Consider the following 16,829-nt stretch of genomic DNA (forward strand, 5'->3'; position numbering starts at 1 on the left):
TGTATTGCAAAACCGAAGCAAACCCAGAAAAAGGTAGCCTGATAGGCCACACTGTGGACAACTTACGCAAGTAACACACTCAAAAAGCCGCAAGGCCCTATTCATGCACACTACTGATTTTTTTTAACTAAAAATTTTGCTAACTGTGGTGCATAGGATGAACAATACCTTTGCACAATGTGCCTCTGAAACATTCAAGATGACAATAACTAAGAGATGAAATTATTTCTCTTGGCTCCTGTGACCATCCCTAATCTCTCTTCTTTTCCCACATAACAGAAAAAAGAAGGAAAAAAATGGAAAAAAGAAGACAAGAAAAAGGTGACGATAACTCCTCTAAAATTCAGGTCAGTACTTCAAACAACTTACATAGTATTAAAATGCAGAGTCCATCTTGTATTTTAAATACTTCTGTTTAGAATAGAAGGAAATTAAAAAGGAAATAATCAAGTAATATAAGCCAGAAAAAAAAAGTTAGAAAAATCCAACATCATAGTTAGGACATTTACCTAAAATCAAAAGATGGATTTTACTGAGATGGGTAAAGCACACCAAGGAACACAAAACAATAATATGGGAAGTTTTCATCAGCATACTGTACATGAAATTCAGTTCAAAGCCTGATATTTACCCTTTTATCTATTTAATAAGCCTTCAGAGAACAGTGTAAGACAAATTTGGATAGTCACATACTACTATTTATTACAAGACACTAATTTTCGAACCCCAAATCATGAGATATCTGTCAGGTCTCTTAGTAGAAGAAACAAGGAGCAAAAGAATAGTCTACTGCAGGGCTATTCATCCAAAATCAAAACTCACAGGTGCAGGTAACATATGATTTACTGTTCACCAGTTACTTCCAAGTTTCTAGCCTATGGCTAGCCCTCCGTAAGTTACAGCAACTTAACGAAGCTGCTGTTGTAGTAAGTTGAGTGTTCCACACACAACTGAAAAAGAAGTTAAGTTACCCCTCTTCCTCCCTTTACTGTACAAAGAGGATCCTGACGCCACTTAATTTTACAGGACAATCAATCATGAGCTGGCATATTTCAGGGAGTCTCTGTGGCTTCACCTAGCTGCTCATTCTCACCTTCTTTCCTGTGAGTCCATCTGTCAGTGGCAGCACTCCATCACCACTAAACCATTCCTCTTTCAAAGGGAACAATGTAATTTCCACCAACTGTAAAACAAACAAAACAGCTATTTAATTGCAAATAGCATTAAACCGGAAAAAAAAACCCTCCACCACAACCAAACCAAGAAGCAAAGCTTTAGATCCCATGTTAAATACATAAGCACTTCAACAACACTAGGATAGGATAGTGAAATATTTAGTTCACTCACACTGAGCTGGCAGACAAAAGCTGAACAGCCAGACTTGTCCTACCTACTCATCTAACAATAGGTCTATTGTAAGGACAGACTGAACAAAACCTAGTTCAAAGACAGAAATTAACATCAGTGTCTTTCTGTAATTCTCAGTATACCACTCAAGAAAAATCAAATTGATCAGTTTTCAGCTTAATATAAGATAGAATTCTACGCTCCAATATAAATTTATAAGGATGTATATTTGTATGAGCAGAAAATGGCAGAGTTGAATTCATAACCATACTCCTGAACCAAAGTACGTATTAGCATTAAAAGGTACAGTTCTATTAAAACCTGTGCAGAAATGAAGAAAGCCAATTAAGAGTTCAGAACATTTCTTCATGCAAACTGGTATCAGAGTATCTATGAAGATATGGTAAGACCATGGAAAGCAAGGAGAGAAAAGTGGCTGCTCTATTTACACTTTTATCCTTTCAGATTTTGAATTTTGCAAGTTCACCCTCACACCTTTCCATGTTCATGAAGATAACTTCATATTACTTGTGTTGTAATGAAACAAAGCTACAGTTAATTTTTGCTTCTTATAATCTGTTTGGCTTTTTAATATTGAAAGAATTGTAATTTTCCTTGATCTACTGCCTTACTAGAAGTAGTATATTACTAACATTAAGTAATGTTATGTTACTAATTAAGTAGCACATTTCATTAATTACATTAATGTATGTATGTAATCATATTTAAATAAAATAAGTTTCATGCATACATTATTTAGACCTTTTGCTTTATTATAGCTGCTGTCTGATATCCAAAACCAGAAAATACATTATTTAATATAATGGTCTTTTAAGACAATACATCTCCAAGAACAAAATCCAGAATGAGTAGCCTGAAGTTCTTACATACAGAAAATAGAAATAACATATGTCCAGTCTTTATTACAAGAGACAATATATGCAAACCTGTAACTTGCATACAGAAGTTTCAATTCACACTTGGAAACAGTAATCAAGTTGACAAATAATTGAAATAACTATCACAAATCCCAACACTTTCGCTAAACTGCTCTGAATAACAAAGTACCAAGCAGACCTTTACAGACAAACAGAAACACATCACACCAAACATTTCCAGTTTTCCAAATAGAGGACGCTAAAAATAGTGATTTGGGCTCCAGCACTGGCAACAAACATATCACAGAAAGATAAAGAGCCAAGAAAATATTAAACCAAATCAGTATGATAGAGTAGTATTGTGATACGCACCTTGCTCAAAAAAAAAAAACAAACCAAAAACACACACCAAAAAGAAAAGCAATCAGAGGATATTTTCTAGAAACAGAAAGCCACACTTGTTCCCAGAAAGATACTGCTTTCAAGCCACGTCTGTCTCTCCTTCCTCAACTACAAAAAAAGAACAGGGGGAAGAGGAAAAAACCCACCACAACCATAAAAGTTAACTTTTTAAAATATTAACAGAGTTAGTCTCTGTTATATAATACAAATATAAGGGAACTGGCATGCAATACGTAAATCACAGGTGTGGACAAAATATCAAAGGAAAATGGAAGTGCATTTTTGGAAATTCTCAGTGATCTGTTCTTGCTCAGAGTAAGTATACTTGGAGTTTTATTTTTACAGCCAACTAAACCCCACCTAACTCTAAAATTCATTCTCTTAAAAAAGCTGGCACTTCTCTGTGAAGAACTCCAGCTTCTTATATAAATACCCAATTAATCAGTGAATCAAGGAGATGTGAGCTTTCAGAAAGCCAAAGTATCAACAATTGTATAAATTACATCACATATACTTATTCAGGATCAGGTAAATGAGGCTTAAAATGCTTGGCTTCCATATTTTGGGGATTTAGATATTTTTTTTTCCTTTTAAGGGCTCAAAGAACTTTCATTTTCATGCGCTTCAACTGCACAACGATTTACTGTCATTCTCATGAAAACTTCTGATTGTAACAAAACAAAGTTAAAGTCAGGCATCCCATTAGTGGTTTTGCAAGATCTCCCTTCAAGATCAAATTGAAAGTTTATTTAAGTAACTCAGAAATCTGCAACACTGGTGAATTAGAAATTAAGAGAGTCATACGATTGTGGTGATACATTATGTTTTATTTACAAAAGCTTACACTTTAGGTTGCATTACTAAGCTTTTACATGTATTATGGAAAATCATAGCCATGATTTTTTTCCACAACTGAGACACCTTTAAAACATTTTAGAAGTAATTTTCAAGTTCAGTGCAAATTTTCACGCACTGTAGGAAACCACAAGATTATTCCCATTTCACAGCTAATATAAAATACAAGTGACGTGGTCACAGCTACAAACTAATTATAAATAGAAAGTTTCTTCCTCTCAATAGGAATATGCAATTTTCTTTGCTGATTTTCACATTTATATAATAGTATGTTGTAGCATTACATATACACTCTTTCTTTTCCACTAAGATTACCTGAAATAGCTTAATGTTCATAGAATTTCATAAAAAAACTTTATAAAGGTCATAGAAGAACAGCCATGCACAATACATCACTCTCATGGTATGGAAGATCAGTATGACACCAGCATCTACACTGCTCTGCCCATACATTTTATCTTCTACATTTTTGCTTCAACACTGCAAGAGATAAAAAGCAGAGTGCCAAATAGTGCCAAATTATGAAATGGATTTGTGTTACAGACAGATGGTCACTGGCATGACACTGACGTCACTTTCCACTTACAGGGTAGAATGCTAACTCAAATTCTCCACAAAACACAGCCACACCATTGTAACTGCTATAGCAGGGAATGACATGGAGTAAACATTACCTTCATTACTATGGGACTGCGTCCCTCAGTGGACATTGACCATTCTTTAATATGCAACATACATATAAAACCGATCTAGCATTCAGTGCTGAACAAGAACAACTGGTATGTCCCTGGCTTTCAGAACTACTAGAACTCCCATCAGTCTCATGTGCTTATTTACCTGCTACAGTTCATAAATACTACAAACACCTCTACAACATTCAGACATGTTTACTTACATATTTACAAACATATTTTTAATAAATTTGTCCATCATACTTACCGAAAACTTACACTACCAAGACTACAAGTTTGTTACACAAAATTATCTACTCAGGTTCTGAAGGAGGTTACCTCCAAGCTTCCTAATTCAAAACCAAGTTGTCAACATCAGTCTCATCTACATATATGATCATTACCGGTAACTGTGGTTCACATAAAATGTGTTACCAGTTGAAGAAGCCCTTGTGTTTTGGTGAGCACCGAGTGGGTACAACCACTATTTTTAATGTTGTGAGATTAACAACTGCTCAGAGCAAAACAAAACTTGCTAGTAAAAGCAGCGATCCCTTTGGAAAACGGCTCAAGGTTTTGATGCCAGATCCAGTGAATGAGAGATGGTAGCAAACAAGGTATAGCAGTAAAGCAGTTGGGGAAAAACAAAACAAACCAAAACAAACCACAAAGAGAGGACCTAGTATCAGCTAAAAGAACACAGCTGAAAACTGCTGTAGCACGCAATTAATCATTTAGAATTTACCAAACTCTTACGAGGCTCAAAAATTTCTGAATGTCCCTTCCTCCTCTTTTTCTTTTGAAATAACACCTTCCTAATTTTGCTCATGTTCAGGTGCTTTCCCTTCTGAAAACAGTTAACTCCACAGAAACTGAAAGATGGTAAGTATAGCTGTTTTTTATAAGTTGCTGCACTACAACAGCAGCGATCAGCTTCCAACACCTACGACTATGCTAGCTGCTCTCCAGGGCCTCACCAAAACGTTTTGCGCTGAAGAGGGCTGCAAGAGTGACAGCACGCTATGCCACCGGTACGCGATACTGCGGCCACGCCAGACTATCACGTAACAGACTCCAAAAGTTGAAACTGCATTTGCTCCTGAGTAACCAAGCTATGCAAAGAGAAAGGATTTTGAAAGAAAAGTGGGAGAAGATAAAGGGCGCACTATTCAAAGTTTAGGTAGCCTCTTCCCATCCAAAGGGAGGAGTCCTTTAGGAAGCTACAGAAATAAATCTCAACATCATTGCTCTACCAGCCCCTCCGAGGCGAAAGGAGCTGGACAGCCCGCACCTCCAGCCAGAGCCGTGCCGTAGCCTCTCCGCCAGCTTCCCCGGGGCCCCCTCCCGCCCGGCTGCGAAGGGGCCTGCCCCGGCCCCCAGCGCCGCACATCAGCACCGGCCCTGCCCTGAGGCGCAGGTGTGCGAGGCGCGGGGCCGGCCCGCGGCCCCCCGGCCAGCCAGGCCCCCGCCTGCCCTCAGGGGAGGGCAGCCATCGCCCTCGCCGCCCCTCGCCCCCGCAGCTCGCCCCACCTGTTGCCCTGCGGCCCGGCCGGTCCCCGGGCAGCGGCGCGGAGGGACGCCCAGGCGGGGCGGCCGGCCCTGAGGCGCCGTCGGTGGGGCGAGGGAGCGCGCGGGTGACCAACGGCAGCGCGGGGCCGCGGGAGGAGCGCCGCCCACACCGCACCGCACCGGCCGGCGCCCCAAGTGACGCGGGCCCCGCTCCTCCCCGCGGCACGGCGCGCTACCCCCACCTCCCCTCCCGCCCCGCCGCCGCCGCCGCCGCCGCCTCACCCGCGCCGCGCTCTCCCTGCCCGCCGGCCCCGCCGCCCGCTCCCGGGGCGCAGCGCAGCCGACTCACGCGGGGGCGCGGGGCGGGGCCTCCGCCGCGCAGGGGGCGGGGCCCAGCGTCCCCCCGCGCGCGTGCGCACGGACGGCGGGCGGCGAGGCCGCGGCCGGGGGGCGGGCGGTGGCGGCGGCGCCGACGGGTCCCTGTCCGGGACAAACCGGGCAGAGAGCGGCCTGCGGGGGGCCGGCCCGGCCTCCCCTCCCCCGGCATGGAGGGCCAGCAGGCGGGAGGTGGCGGGGTGCGGGGGGGCTGGCTGGCTGTGCGGCGCCGCTGTTACGGCCTCGGCACCGGCACCGAGCGTGCGGGCAAGGCACCTGAACTGAACGTGCATTGAAAAGTATTAGAGGCGCAACTAAAGAGCAAAGCTGCGACCCGCCCCAGGAAGCTGATCAGCAGCTAGGGGGGTTCCCTGGCCGGCCGCCCCCCCGCATGGAGCCTCTGAGCAAAGCCCGGCCTTCCCGCAGGGGTCTCCGAGGTGCGCAGAGGTGTGAGTACTAACTGCACGCACACCCCATGTATGATTTTATCCACGCGTAGGTTTTGCAGAATATGTTTAAAAGTCATAAACCTATATGTGTATATGTACACTACATATACACACCTATATGTCTATATGTACACTATACACACGCCTATATGGGTATATACATACCACAGGTATGCGCTTCTACAAGTTCAGTAAGGTGTTGCCTTTCATGTTATGTCAGCACCTGGTAGGCTATTTCTTAGATCACCTGAACCTTTTCTTTAAAAACAACTGTTCTGAAGACAGGTACAGGCTCTCCTTTATAAACTCTCACATTTTCTAAGGAAAACTATTGAACATTTTTATTAGTTTCCTCTGCTAACCAGAACTAGTATTCCATAATTTTTTTCAATACCTAGAACCAATTGCCATGCTTGCTTCATTTTCCAGCTCTTGCTAACCAGCACAACTGACTTTTCCTTGTAACAGAGCAATTCCCCCCTACTACCTGACACAAAACGTACCTAACATCAAAATGAACACTCTTCGTATGAATCGATACGTGGATTTGGCTATTGTCTACTTTTTGTGCATTTATCTTCCCGTTCCTTTAAAATGCAAGTATTATTTATGCTTAAACATATCTTTAAAGTCCATTTGTGTAAATATGGTCATAACAATACACAATATTTTCCAGAATAAGCAACTTTGCACAGATGTGCGAATGATGCTTGCGTAACCAGTTTATTGCTGAGTATGTCGTGTCTAGACAACCTTTCTCATGCCTGGACAGCACATCCACATTACTGCTGAATTGTCACGGCTCAAAGAATACATGGAAAAGAAATAGCAGACTGAAGTCCATGATGATAGCTGTTTAGTAAATTATGGCTAACTGGGAAGTGCAAAGGAAAATAATGTGAAAGAAATCAAGCCTTCCAGGTATGTTAGCTTCTTCTTGCCATGCAGAGGCTGGGTAGTTTGGTTGCAGTGAGACACAGAAATTGTTCCTGCATTCCCAGGACATTTTGGCGTAAAAAAACCCCTTCTGCTCAAGGAAAGAGCGTTATTCTTAGACACCAGAACAATGAAGCAAAGGGAAGATTTCACATCATGCATTCAAGTGAAAACTGAGGGATGTAAGGGGTCAGCATAAGAATTCCACAGTATGATGCCTGCTCCCTCCACCCTTGCCTGCATTTTCTCGGTGTGGGTTGGGTGTTAGTCCTAGGAAGCTGCACAGCGAGTCCTACTCATGAGGGACTGAAAAAAGGGGACTTTCACCTGTACAATTCCACTGTAAGTCCACTGTGCATTGCCTGCTTAGTACATAATTGATGCAACCTATTTTGGGCTGGATTAATCAGTTTCCTCTGGCTATTTTAACATGTGGACAAGACTATTTTCTATCAGCTACAACTCATTGCATCCCTTAGACAAGTGATCCAACAGGGACAGAAGCTCCCCATGCTGACATGGCCACCACATCATGGCTAAGAACATAAATACCACAGCAAGGACAGTCAACGTACAGCTCCTGCAGAAAGCACAGCTCAGCCACACTGCTCAGATAGCTGAACTTGAAGCCTAACGGCTGAAGCCTAAAGCCTGGTGTAGTAACTGCGTTGCAAGACATGGAGGGAAGTCAAGGTCTGTTCCTGTACCAAACCTGTCACTTCATTACCTGACATATTACACTGAGAGTTGCTTAACTGGAATACATTTGTATGAGCAGAAAATCTGGATTTATTGCTTAATTCTTTAACTTTAGGTATGAAAAAACGTTGGCTGTTTTTGGAGGTCATGTGCCAAATGAACTGAGATCAACGAAGCTACTCCAGGGGTGAATTTGGATCATTGCATGTTGGACTTTCAAAGAAAAACTGCAGAAATCACAAGACTCCTTGAAGCAGGGACCTCATGTGAGTCATACAAACTGTTACTACAGATGGAGGGATGAAGAAGAGCAAAGGACAAAAAACCGAGATACATGTTAATTGAAAAAGGACAACATGGGAGACATGCTGTGTGTAAGTGCTGTCAGACCAGGATGCTGCAGCTGCTGTTCAGAGAGAAGGGGCTCCTAACATATCCAAGACCTTGGGCACATGGAAGTGGCATCTACAGCAGAGGCATTTAATATCATACTGTGATACTTCTGCATTGAGATGGGTTAAGCCTGGGTTCTTCCGCTTGTTTTGGCAGTGCAAAACATTCACATTTGCTTCTAACCAGACAGCATCAAACTTTGCAGCTTCAGGCTTGTGAAGCTACTGCAAGAGGACTCCGTGCCTTAAATGACAATAAATGTGTTTGATGTGATGAACGAGAAGACTGCACTCCGGCTCCATGCCAATGAAGGATTGTAAAACAGGGAGGGAGCCAACAACCTACAGTTCTGGAGAAGGCAGCATGCCATAGATTACAAATCCTGTTACATTTGAGTCAAATGATAATGCAGGCATCCATCCAATGGAGCTGCTCAGAAGGAGCTTGCAGCCTGCCTGTCAGCCATTACTACTGGTTTTATAGTTGTATAGTTTATGGCACCATTATGCAGTATGGGCCAAATTAACAAGCTGTGTAAATTATATAGTGGTGAGGAAGCGGGTTGGGGGTGTGTTTAAGGAGGAGAAGGCATAAATTTAAACTTCCTGAAATTTCACTCCTGCATTTGGTTTTTAGTCCCTGCCCTAAAAGCTTGCTGTCTAGAGAACAATAAATCAAGGGTAAGAGAGAATTAACATGTATTTCAAATTATAATGGTAGAAGCATCCTCTGCAGTTAAGGCAGTTTTATCTTTGTGTGATCTCAGAGTGAGCGCTACCATTTACCAAGACAGGAACATAGAGACAGTTGCTCCCCTTACAGACGGAGCTGTGAAACTGTACTCGAGATCTGTGACTGGTGGGGGGGAGATGAAAATGATGTGAAGTGCTCAAAGCCAGTGCAATCAAGGAGAAAGGAAAGAATCACATCAGTAAAGTGGTGGTTTGCCAGCGATATAGTTTGCCACCTTTTCCTGCGCCAGCTGTTGGATGTAACCAGAGCACCCCTTCCTCTACCCTCACTGCAGCCCCTGCAGCTCTACACCTTCCAGAGCTGGAGGTGCAGGACACAGAGGCCCTGGAGTTACATTGATCCTTTCCAGGGGCAGGATGGTGCGGAGAGGTTCAAATGGGTGAGTGTGCGGCATCCATAGTGCCAGACAGGAGATATTTATTTCATCCAATGATTATTCCAGCCATGAATCAGTATTTAATTACTGAATGACATGCTAGTAGTTTCTTGTTCTATCCAGCAATCTAAAACACATTCTAGTTTCTTTGTGAAGCAGAAACAAGGCATCCTGTTTGGTGCTGCCACATCTTAGGTACATGTGGAGCAGCTGTGTGAAGGATCCTGTGCAACTGTGTACAAGGGGATCAGCAGGTGAGCAAGGACCACGGGTGCCATTCTTGCCTTCCCAGTGCCTGCTGAAAACACCTCTTATGGGAGATAAAGGCAAATCAAAACTCCAGCTTTGTCTTTAATCAGGTTATTTACAGAGCCCAATCCCAATTTTCCAGGGCACTCCTCCACCACAGCCATGTAGGCTCCACAAAGACACTGCTCCTCAGCAGCACACCGGGAGGTTGTCTGGCTCTACCAGGGAGGGAGCGAGGGTTTTCCTTGAAATGAGGGATCCCTGCGTGATGGAAAAATTGGGGATGAGGCCATGCTGCCATCACACAGGGGCAGGAAAGCTGTGAGAGGGCTGAGTGGGAACACTGCCCAAAGCCACACTCTAGCAATATGATCAGCAGGACTGTGCTACTCTAGCCAGGCAGGCTGGCTCCTGTTTCGCTGATAATGAAGACAAGATGGAGATGGGTTTGTAATTCCTTTCTGAGCTTGACCGGGGTCAGAGAGAAGCCATAGAAATTTTGCTTGAGTAAGTGTTGAGCAACCCGGAAGACTGTTAATGTCATGCTGAGCACTGAGGAGCTTCATGTGACCTTCCACTCTGCCCTGATAGGACCAACGGCCAGTTGGTGGTATTGAAAGTGGTCAGGCTGGAGGCAGAGGAGGGAATGCCCTTTACAACCATTTGGGAAGGTAAGACAAAAAGAGATTCTTCAAACATCAGTGAAGACTGAGGGACATCATTCTTGGAGAGCATTTTTTTTAACCTCAAAAAGCTCCATGTGATGTCTTCTTAAGTCCTTTTTTGCCTACTTGATGTGCCAGCTGTCCTTCTCCTAAAACTCAGTTTCCTTATCCCGTCATGAAGGAGGTCTTTGTCCTGGGCAGGCTGAGCATGCAATGGACAGAGGGGGAACCTGCTGGCCGATATAATCCCTTGTAACGTATTCATCCGAGCTTGGGATAAGGAAAGTGCCGGCTGTAGCCAGAGCATGTCCTTTCTAGCAGTGTAGCGGCCCACTTACACCTCCTGCCTGCTGCCTGCTCCGTAGTCACTTTCTCACTCCCATTTCTATACACTAGCACTGGACAGGTTTTGCTGCTGTTGCATTGGACAGTTGTGGACTCTATGTGCCCTTTGAACCAGTGTGTCTGCTTGCTGTTATCACAAATGGTGCCACTTTCCTGGCTGATACCTGGAGCATTACAGATCCCAGCCTGAAGAGAAATGCTTTCAATAAAACTGGTGTTTAATAACATCTATCATAGCAGCCCAGTGAAAAATTCTTTCTATCAGTCAACTTTGTAGAACTCTGGGCAAAATGTCTGCAGCTTTCTCAATTTCTTTGAGAAAGAAATGCTTTTGTTTAAGTGCTTGATTTTGGCTGAATGTATTTACATGTCCCTGCAGACCAAGTTCACAAACTGCCTGGTTGATTAAGACTTCTATTTTTATCTGCTCTACAACCCCAAGAGGATCATAATCTGGTTTCTTCCGTGCACAGAAATATGCAACCTTTGTGCCAGTCCAGTATTAGTGAGAGCTATCAATGTAAGAGGTCACACATACTTTGTTGGGGTTTTATTCTTACTGCAGTTCAAAGCTAGGGTTGATCTTGTCACTGTGGGGATGTAGAGTCAGGGAACAGATGTGCCAGCTTTCACAGAGCAGCCCTAGCATAGAAGAACTCTCATACCAGTCAACTCAGAATAACGAGAGGTCAGTGGACCCACTCCAGGTTTTGTAGCAGTGTAATTAAGATAAGAAAGTTTACAAAGTCCTTAGTCCAATTCTGGGTGAAAGCAGAGAGGTACCAAAATATGCCTATTTACAAAATGACTTGTGTTGCAGATTCCTGTACACTTATTTGCTGTGATGCTTTTGCTCTGTGTTTACATTTGTAGCCCACCAGTAAAATAAGCCTTAAAAGCTTTATCTACACAGAACTAATGATGCTCTAAAGATCAGTAGCACCCCTTTAACATGCTCTACTGGGCAGGCTGAGAGCCTTAACTTTGTTCATTATGGGAGCAAACAACAGTGACCCTATGAAGCGTCTACTTTAAGTAGATCTTTTGTGTAGTGGTGAGCTTTGCAGCATCTGACACCTCAAATTTACAGTGTAAGTCAGTAGCGCAAACAAAGCACAAGATTTATTAAGGTGGTGCATTCTTTGCTACCCTGGAGGAATGGCACCCCCCTGACAAAGCTGCTTCACCCCAGGAAACCCCACAGAGACAAAATGTGTTTAAAGCTCAGTTCTGGCTGCAGCACCTGACACCCCAGCAGGGGGTTGTAGAAGCAACCAAGTGAGCAGCAGTTCCCAGAGGCCTGATTCAGGCACAGGGGCCGAATTCTCCATATTACTGTGGACCCTCTGTACTGCTCCTCTGGAGCAACAGCTCTTGGTTGTATGGGCTTTTTGAGGTATCACAGAGCCAGGTTAGCAAATGGGATCTAGCCAGAGTATCTTTACTGGTTTTGTAGGCAATTAGGTACAATGTAGATCATGTTTGAGGTTCATACTGCCATGCACTGGAAACATACTGGTGGTAGTTAAATGGACTAGCAGTACTAGAGGCAGCATAGCAGCAGCAGCACCAAGCTCTGTGCAAGAACTAATTTACAATCTGTGCTGTTCCCAGTAGTTGGGATGCTGAATCAGGCATCCTTTAATGCTCAGCTGTCTCAGTATTGACATATGCTTAGGCCACAGCTGTGTAATACACTGTATCTCGCTGTAGGGCTTTTAGAACCAGGTAAAATTGTTATGGTCACAAAAGGCAAAGTGCTAATCCAGTATAAATTTGCTTTGCCAGCATGAAACTTTTCAAATATCTTTTGCAAATTGTTGGAAAAACAGAAAGCAGCTTTTATCCAGGACCAAAACTCATTTGGCCTCCCATGGCCAGCCCAAGCTCTGTATTGTATGCTTCAGCTAATTCAGCAGAAACAAGATTGTATGCCCGTGCCTTATATGAATAGAATTTGTAGCACTGTGTGGTCTGACAGTAAACTAATTTGGTTTTAATCAGCAGGAAAAGGTGATTCTGGAGCATCTCCGAGGCTATCCTGCTATGTCAAAAACTGAACTAAAATCTGGAGTCAGGGACCTCTGTTTTTCTTGAGCTTTGGGGCTTCTCTCTGTGCACAGTTTCAGCATAACAGCTGGGTCAGATTCTTCAGCAGTGCCAGGGGTCCACAGGTGGAGCTGGGATATTCCATATCCTCATATCCCTCCTCTGTACAGAGCTGCGGCAACTATTGTCTCAAACCTAAGGTAGCAAATGATGAAGCTGTGCTTGCTCTTCCCCCACAAAGACTATCTCTGAGACTTTCTGCTGAGAAGCTGCCTTCATGGGTGTGTCAGCTGGAGCCTGCTCTATCGTGAGAGGCCCAGCGCAAGGCTGAAAGGCTCAGAAGGCTGTAGCTTTTGTCTTAGCATCAGTCAGTGGTGCTCTGTGGTCTACACAGAGGCAGAGGCTCTTCCATGTACTGCCCCCTCCATCATCACAGCCTAGATGTGCTGAGACTCGGTGAAGGCATATCAGCACCTAAAGACCAGGACCACAGTTGCAGTGATGCTTTTAGATGGTTAAGCCAAAAGAATAAATGTGCCAAAGTTGTATAAATACAAAGAAGTTACGGTTCACTCAGTAAATTCATGATCTCTGCTCTTTCAGTTTTAAACCAGAGAAAGTAACTAATATGCTTTCTCCAAGCTAAAAGTACAGAGCTAAATTCAGAATTCAGCTAGCATCTATAATTTCTTTTGACAGATTTTTACACCTTGATATTGTGAAGCTGGAAGCTGACAGAAACTCAGCTCCTTCCTCAGCATGCACACACACACCCACCCCCCCACACCCCCACACCCCCCACACACCCCAGTTTCTCCTAAGGGGCCCTGCTGAGGGCATATGTCAGGAGGTGGATGGGAGAAGGATGAGAAGCTCAGTGACAGGCTGGGGGCTGCGGCATTCTGGCTCTGGGAGCTCCCAGCCCCTGTCTCTTGGCATTTGCCTTGAAGAAATTATTTCTCCTCAGCTGAGAAGCTGTCAGCTGGGAACCGTGAACTGCTATTTCTGACAGAGGCAAGATCCCACCTCGGAGAGAAGGACGCGTTCCTGCCAAGCCTGGAGCACTGATGCTCGCTTCTCTAAGGAGCCTTTCCAACCTCCTCCAGACTCAGTAGCTGCCGCTTCTTACAGAACTGCCAAGTCTGGAGTATTTCTCCTCAGTTTTTTATTTTCACTGCCTTGCTGTGTGCACTCTCTCCTTCCACTTCCAGCAGTGGTTAAGTTGATCTTCCTTTTGTGTTTCTCCAGCTTCTCTGCTCAATCATTTGAAACATGCCAGCATAGTACTTCTTCATTACATTGTCCAGACCAAGGAGACACTAACATTTGTCTTGGAATACATGGTGAGTTGATGTTTTTCTAGCTTCCTGTGGAGCTGGTACTGGGAAGTATGGGGAAGTGGCTGCGTAATGAATTTACTGCATTATGAGACATCTGTAAAGAAACAAGTTGTAATTCTTTAGTGCAGTGATTGATTTTCCTTCTTGATCTCCTCCTTTCCAGCCACACAGCCTTACTCTTTTCTTTCTGTATATGCCACAGCTGTATGCAAAAATTATTCCACATCTTGCCTCTGCTAGGGTGGCAGACACTATTTTCCTCCATTTCTGCCCTGACAACACAATAAAAGCACTGTTCGTGAGCCACAGCAAGGATAGGGAGTAATGATACAAGCTCACATCCCAGCTGGGGTCAGATTTGGCTGATCCCACTGGCTCACCATGACCAAGCTGCAGGTTGCTTTCATGGAGAGGGGAGGATGCCAACAAAAAGTTCTCTGCATGAGTCTTGTTACTTCTGTTGCTTTTGCTGATAGCTATCAACCAAATTATAAGGAAAATATACAGTCAATGTCTTCTTGCAACAGCTTTATGACTAATGCTGGCACAAGTATGGATTCTGTTAATGGTCAGCTTCAGGTCATAAACTGCTAGGATGAGATAACAGGTTAGCCAGGTCCATGATCTGACCCAGCACTTAAGCATATCCTTGTGTGCAGCATCAGATCAGATGTTTGCCGAGGTGAAAGAGGCATCTTTGTAGTGCTTGCATATTTTTTCTACTTAGAGAAGAGGCATTCTTGGTAGAAGCATTTTTGCCTCAAGTTCTCTTTTATTTAGTGCACAGATCTAGCACAGTACATGGGCCAGCATCCTGGAGGATCCATTTGTGCAGCGTTATGGTAAGTTCATTAGAAGACTAGTATCCCTTAAAGCATGAGGAAGTGTTATTTTCCACCATGTATGGTCACTATAAATTACTTACTAATATTTATTTATTCCATATATGACAAAAAACTGGGAGAAAATCTGCCTTTGACAAAGATTTAACAACCTCACTCTCAATCTCCAAAGCCTTTTTTCAGTTAGTCCCTCTTCCCATGTCCTCAGCCTGCAAGAAGATATTCAGCTTTTGTGAACGATGACATCTTGTGGCAAGAAAATGTCTCAGCACAAATCTGTATCCTCTTATCATTAGAATATATTATTCATCTCTCTAATTAAAAACTCTCAAATCTCACTTTCTCCTCATCTGGAACTATCTTAATATTTACAGTCATTGAAATATCTTTTGTTTCTACCACAGCTTTTTGGGATTGGTTGACTGGACTTGAGCACAGCAGAAGATGTATCCTTACTTTATAGACTAATGTTATAGTAGTCTCCTACTCTCCTTTGTATGCATCTTCACATTTAATCAACTTTCAGGATTGTTGCTGCACGCTGACTTAAGGTTTCAGTGCGAATGTCCTCAGTGAATGCCTGGGTCCTTTTCCCGAGCAGCTTCAGTTAATTCATGTTACAGCTGTCAACAATAACTTTGTATCTTATCAAACTGCCTATTCATCTGACTTTGTCAGATCTCTCTGAAGTTCCTCACTGTCACTTCTTATCACAGCTAATCTAAATACTTCTGTCATCTTCAAATGTTGCCACCTTGTTCACATCTTTTTCCAGATAGTTGTTAAGCAACACCAATTTTAATGAAGTTTCTTGGGGCCTCAGATTTTAAACATCCTCAGAGCTCAGATGCATCCAAGATGCAGTGTTGTAGTTTTGGCACAGATCTCGAGGGTCCTGCTACCAGGCGGGCTTGTAAAGCACATGGAGTACACAGCTGTAACGTACTCACTGGCATTTCTGTGAATAAACACTAGCCAGCTGTACTGCTTTCCTGTCTGCAATCCTCATTGTCAGCAGGAAATAAACTGCAAAATGATTTACTGCTCCTTTAGGGGGGGTTATCTAGCTTGCTTCATTTTTGCTGGCAAATTTTATTTTTTTTTTCTCTTGAGTGGTTCCTATCTAACATGATGCGAGTATGCAGAATATTACAGGGACACTTTTCTGGTACAGAAATGACCTATGGGTGTCACTGTTTTTCCTCCTCTTTCATTGAACTTCTGGTAAAAAAAAATATTTTTTCTGGTGAAGTCCAATTACTTTTGCTGTATTTCGTTTCTATCCACTGTCCACCTTCATACCTTGTCTCAGCCCAGCTTGTTTTACCCCAGGCTTATTTACACTGCCATGGTAGTGGGAGTTAGATATTTCTTTCTTCCTGGCTTTCTTGCTTGTTCTCCTGCTTTCTTGCTTGCTTGCTTCATTCATCATATTTTACTTGCTATATCTGTTCAAATCAGGTCCTTGTGTTTTCTCCCAGCTTGAAGATAACAATTCAGACTGTCAAGGAAATCAGTTCACTGGTCCAGTTTATCCTGGGAAGAGGTGGTGTAGATCTCCCTCTGCTGGTGTAGCTGGCTCAAATGGGCAAAACTTCCAGCTCCTTAAACCTTCATTTTGCTTGCTGTACATCTTTGCCTTGAACACTAAAATCAGAATATCTGCTGTTCTGAGAGCTGGAGCTGTGTTTTGGCA

General features: G+C 43.5%; 2 protein-coding genes across 3 annotated transcripts in view; one reads left to right on the plus strand and one right to left on the minus strand.

Annotated features, from left to right (window-relative positions):
- ALS2 (alsin Rho guanine nucleotide exchange factor ALS2) overlaps positions 1–6,052 on the minus strand; it is a 43,681-nt gene extending 37,629 nt beyond the window's left edge. The window contains exons 1-2 of one of the 2 annotated variants that reach the window (XM_056349193.1): positions 5,945–6,052; positions 1,094–1,183 (exon numbers count right to left, since the gene is read on the minus strand). In XM_056349193.1, the coding sequence (XP_056205168.1) occupies positions 1,094–1,113 (20 nt within the window). In that variant the 5' untranslated portion in view covers positions 1,114–1,183; positions 5,945–6,052. Of the gene's footprint in view, positions 1–1,093; positions 1,184–3,797; positions 4,124–5,944 lie in introns of those variants that run through there. The other variant, XM_056349195.1, reaches the window with a different exon arrangement.
- A 54-nt stretch (positions 6,053–6,106) lies between these two features.
- The window catches only part of CDK15 (cyclin dependent kinase 15), a 37,127-nt gene continuing 26,404 nt past the window's right edge, over positions 6,107–16,829 (plus strand). Inside the window, 8 exon segments of the mRNA XM_056349196.1 lie at positions 6,107–6,486; positions 8,237–8,597; positions 9,497–9,646; positions 9,800–9,897; positions 10,484–10,563; positions 14,200–14,294; positions 15,072–15,111; positions 15,114–15,133. Coding sequence (XP_056205171.1) covers positions 8,478–8,597; positions 9,497–9,646; positions 9,800–9,897; positions 10,484–10,563; positions 14,200–14,294; positions 15,072–15,111; positions 15,114–15,133 — 603 coding nt within the window. The 5' untranslated portion in view covers positions 6,107–6,486; positions 8,237–8,477.

Source organism: Falco biarmicus, chromosome 8, assembly GCF_023638135.1.
Source record: "Falco biarmicus isolate bFalBia1 chromosome 8, bFalBia1.pri, whole genome shotgun sequence".
NCBI lineage: Eukaryota > Metazoa > Chordata > Aves > Falconiformes > Falconidae > Falco > Falco biarmicus.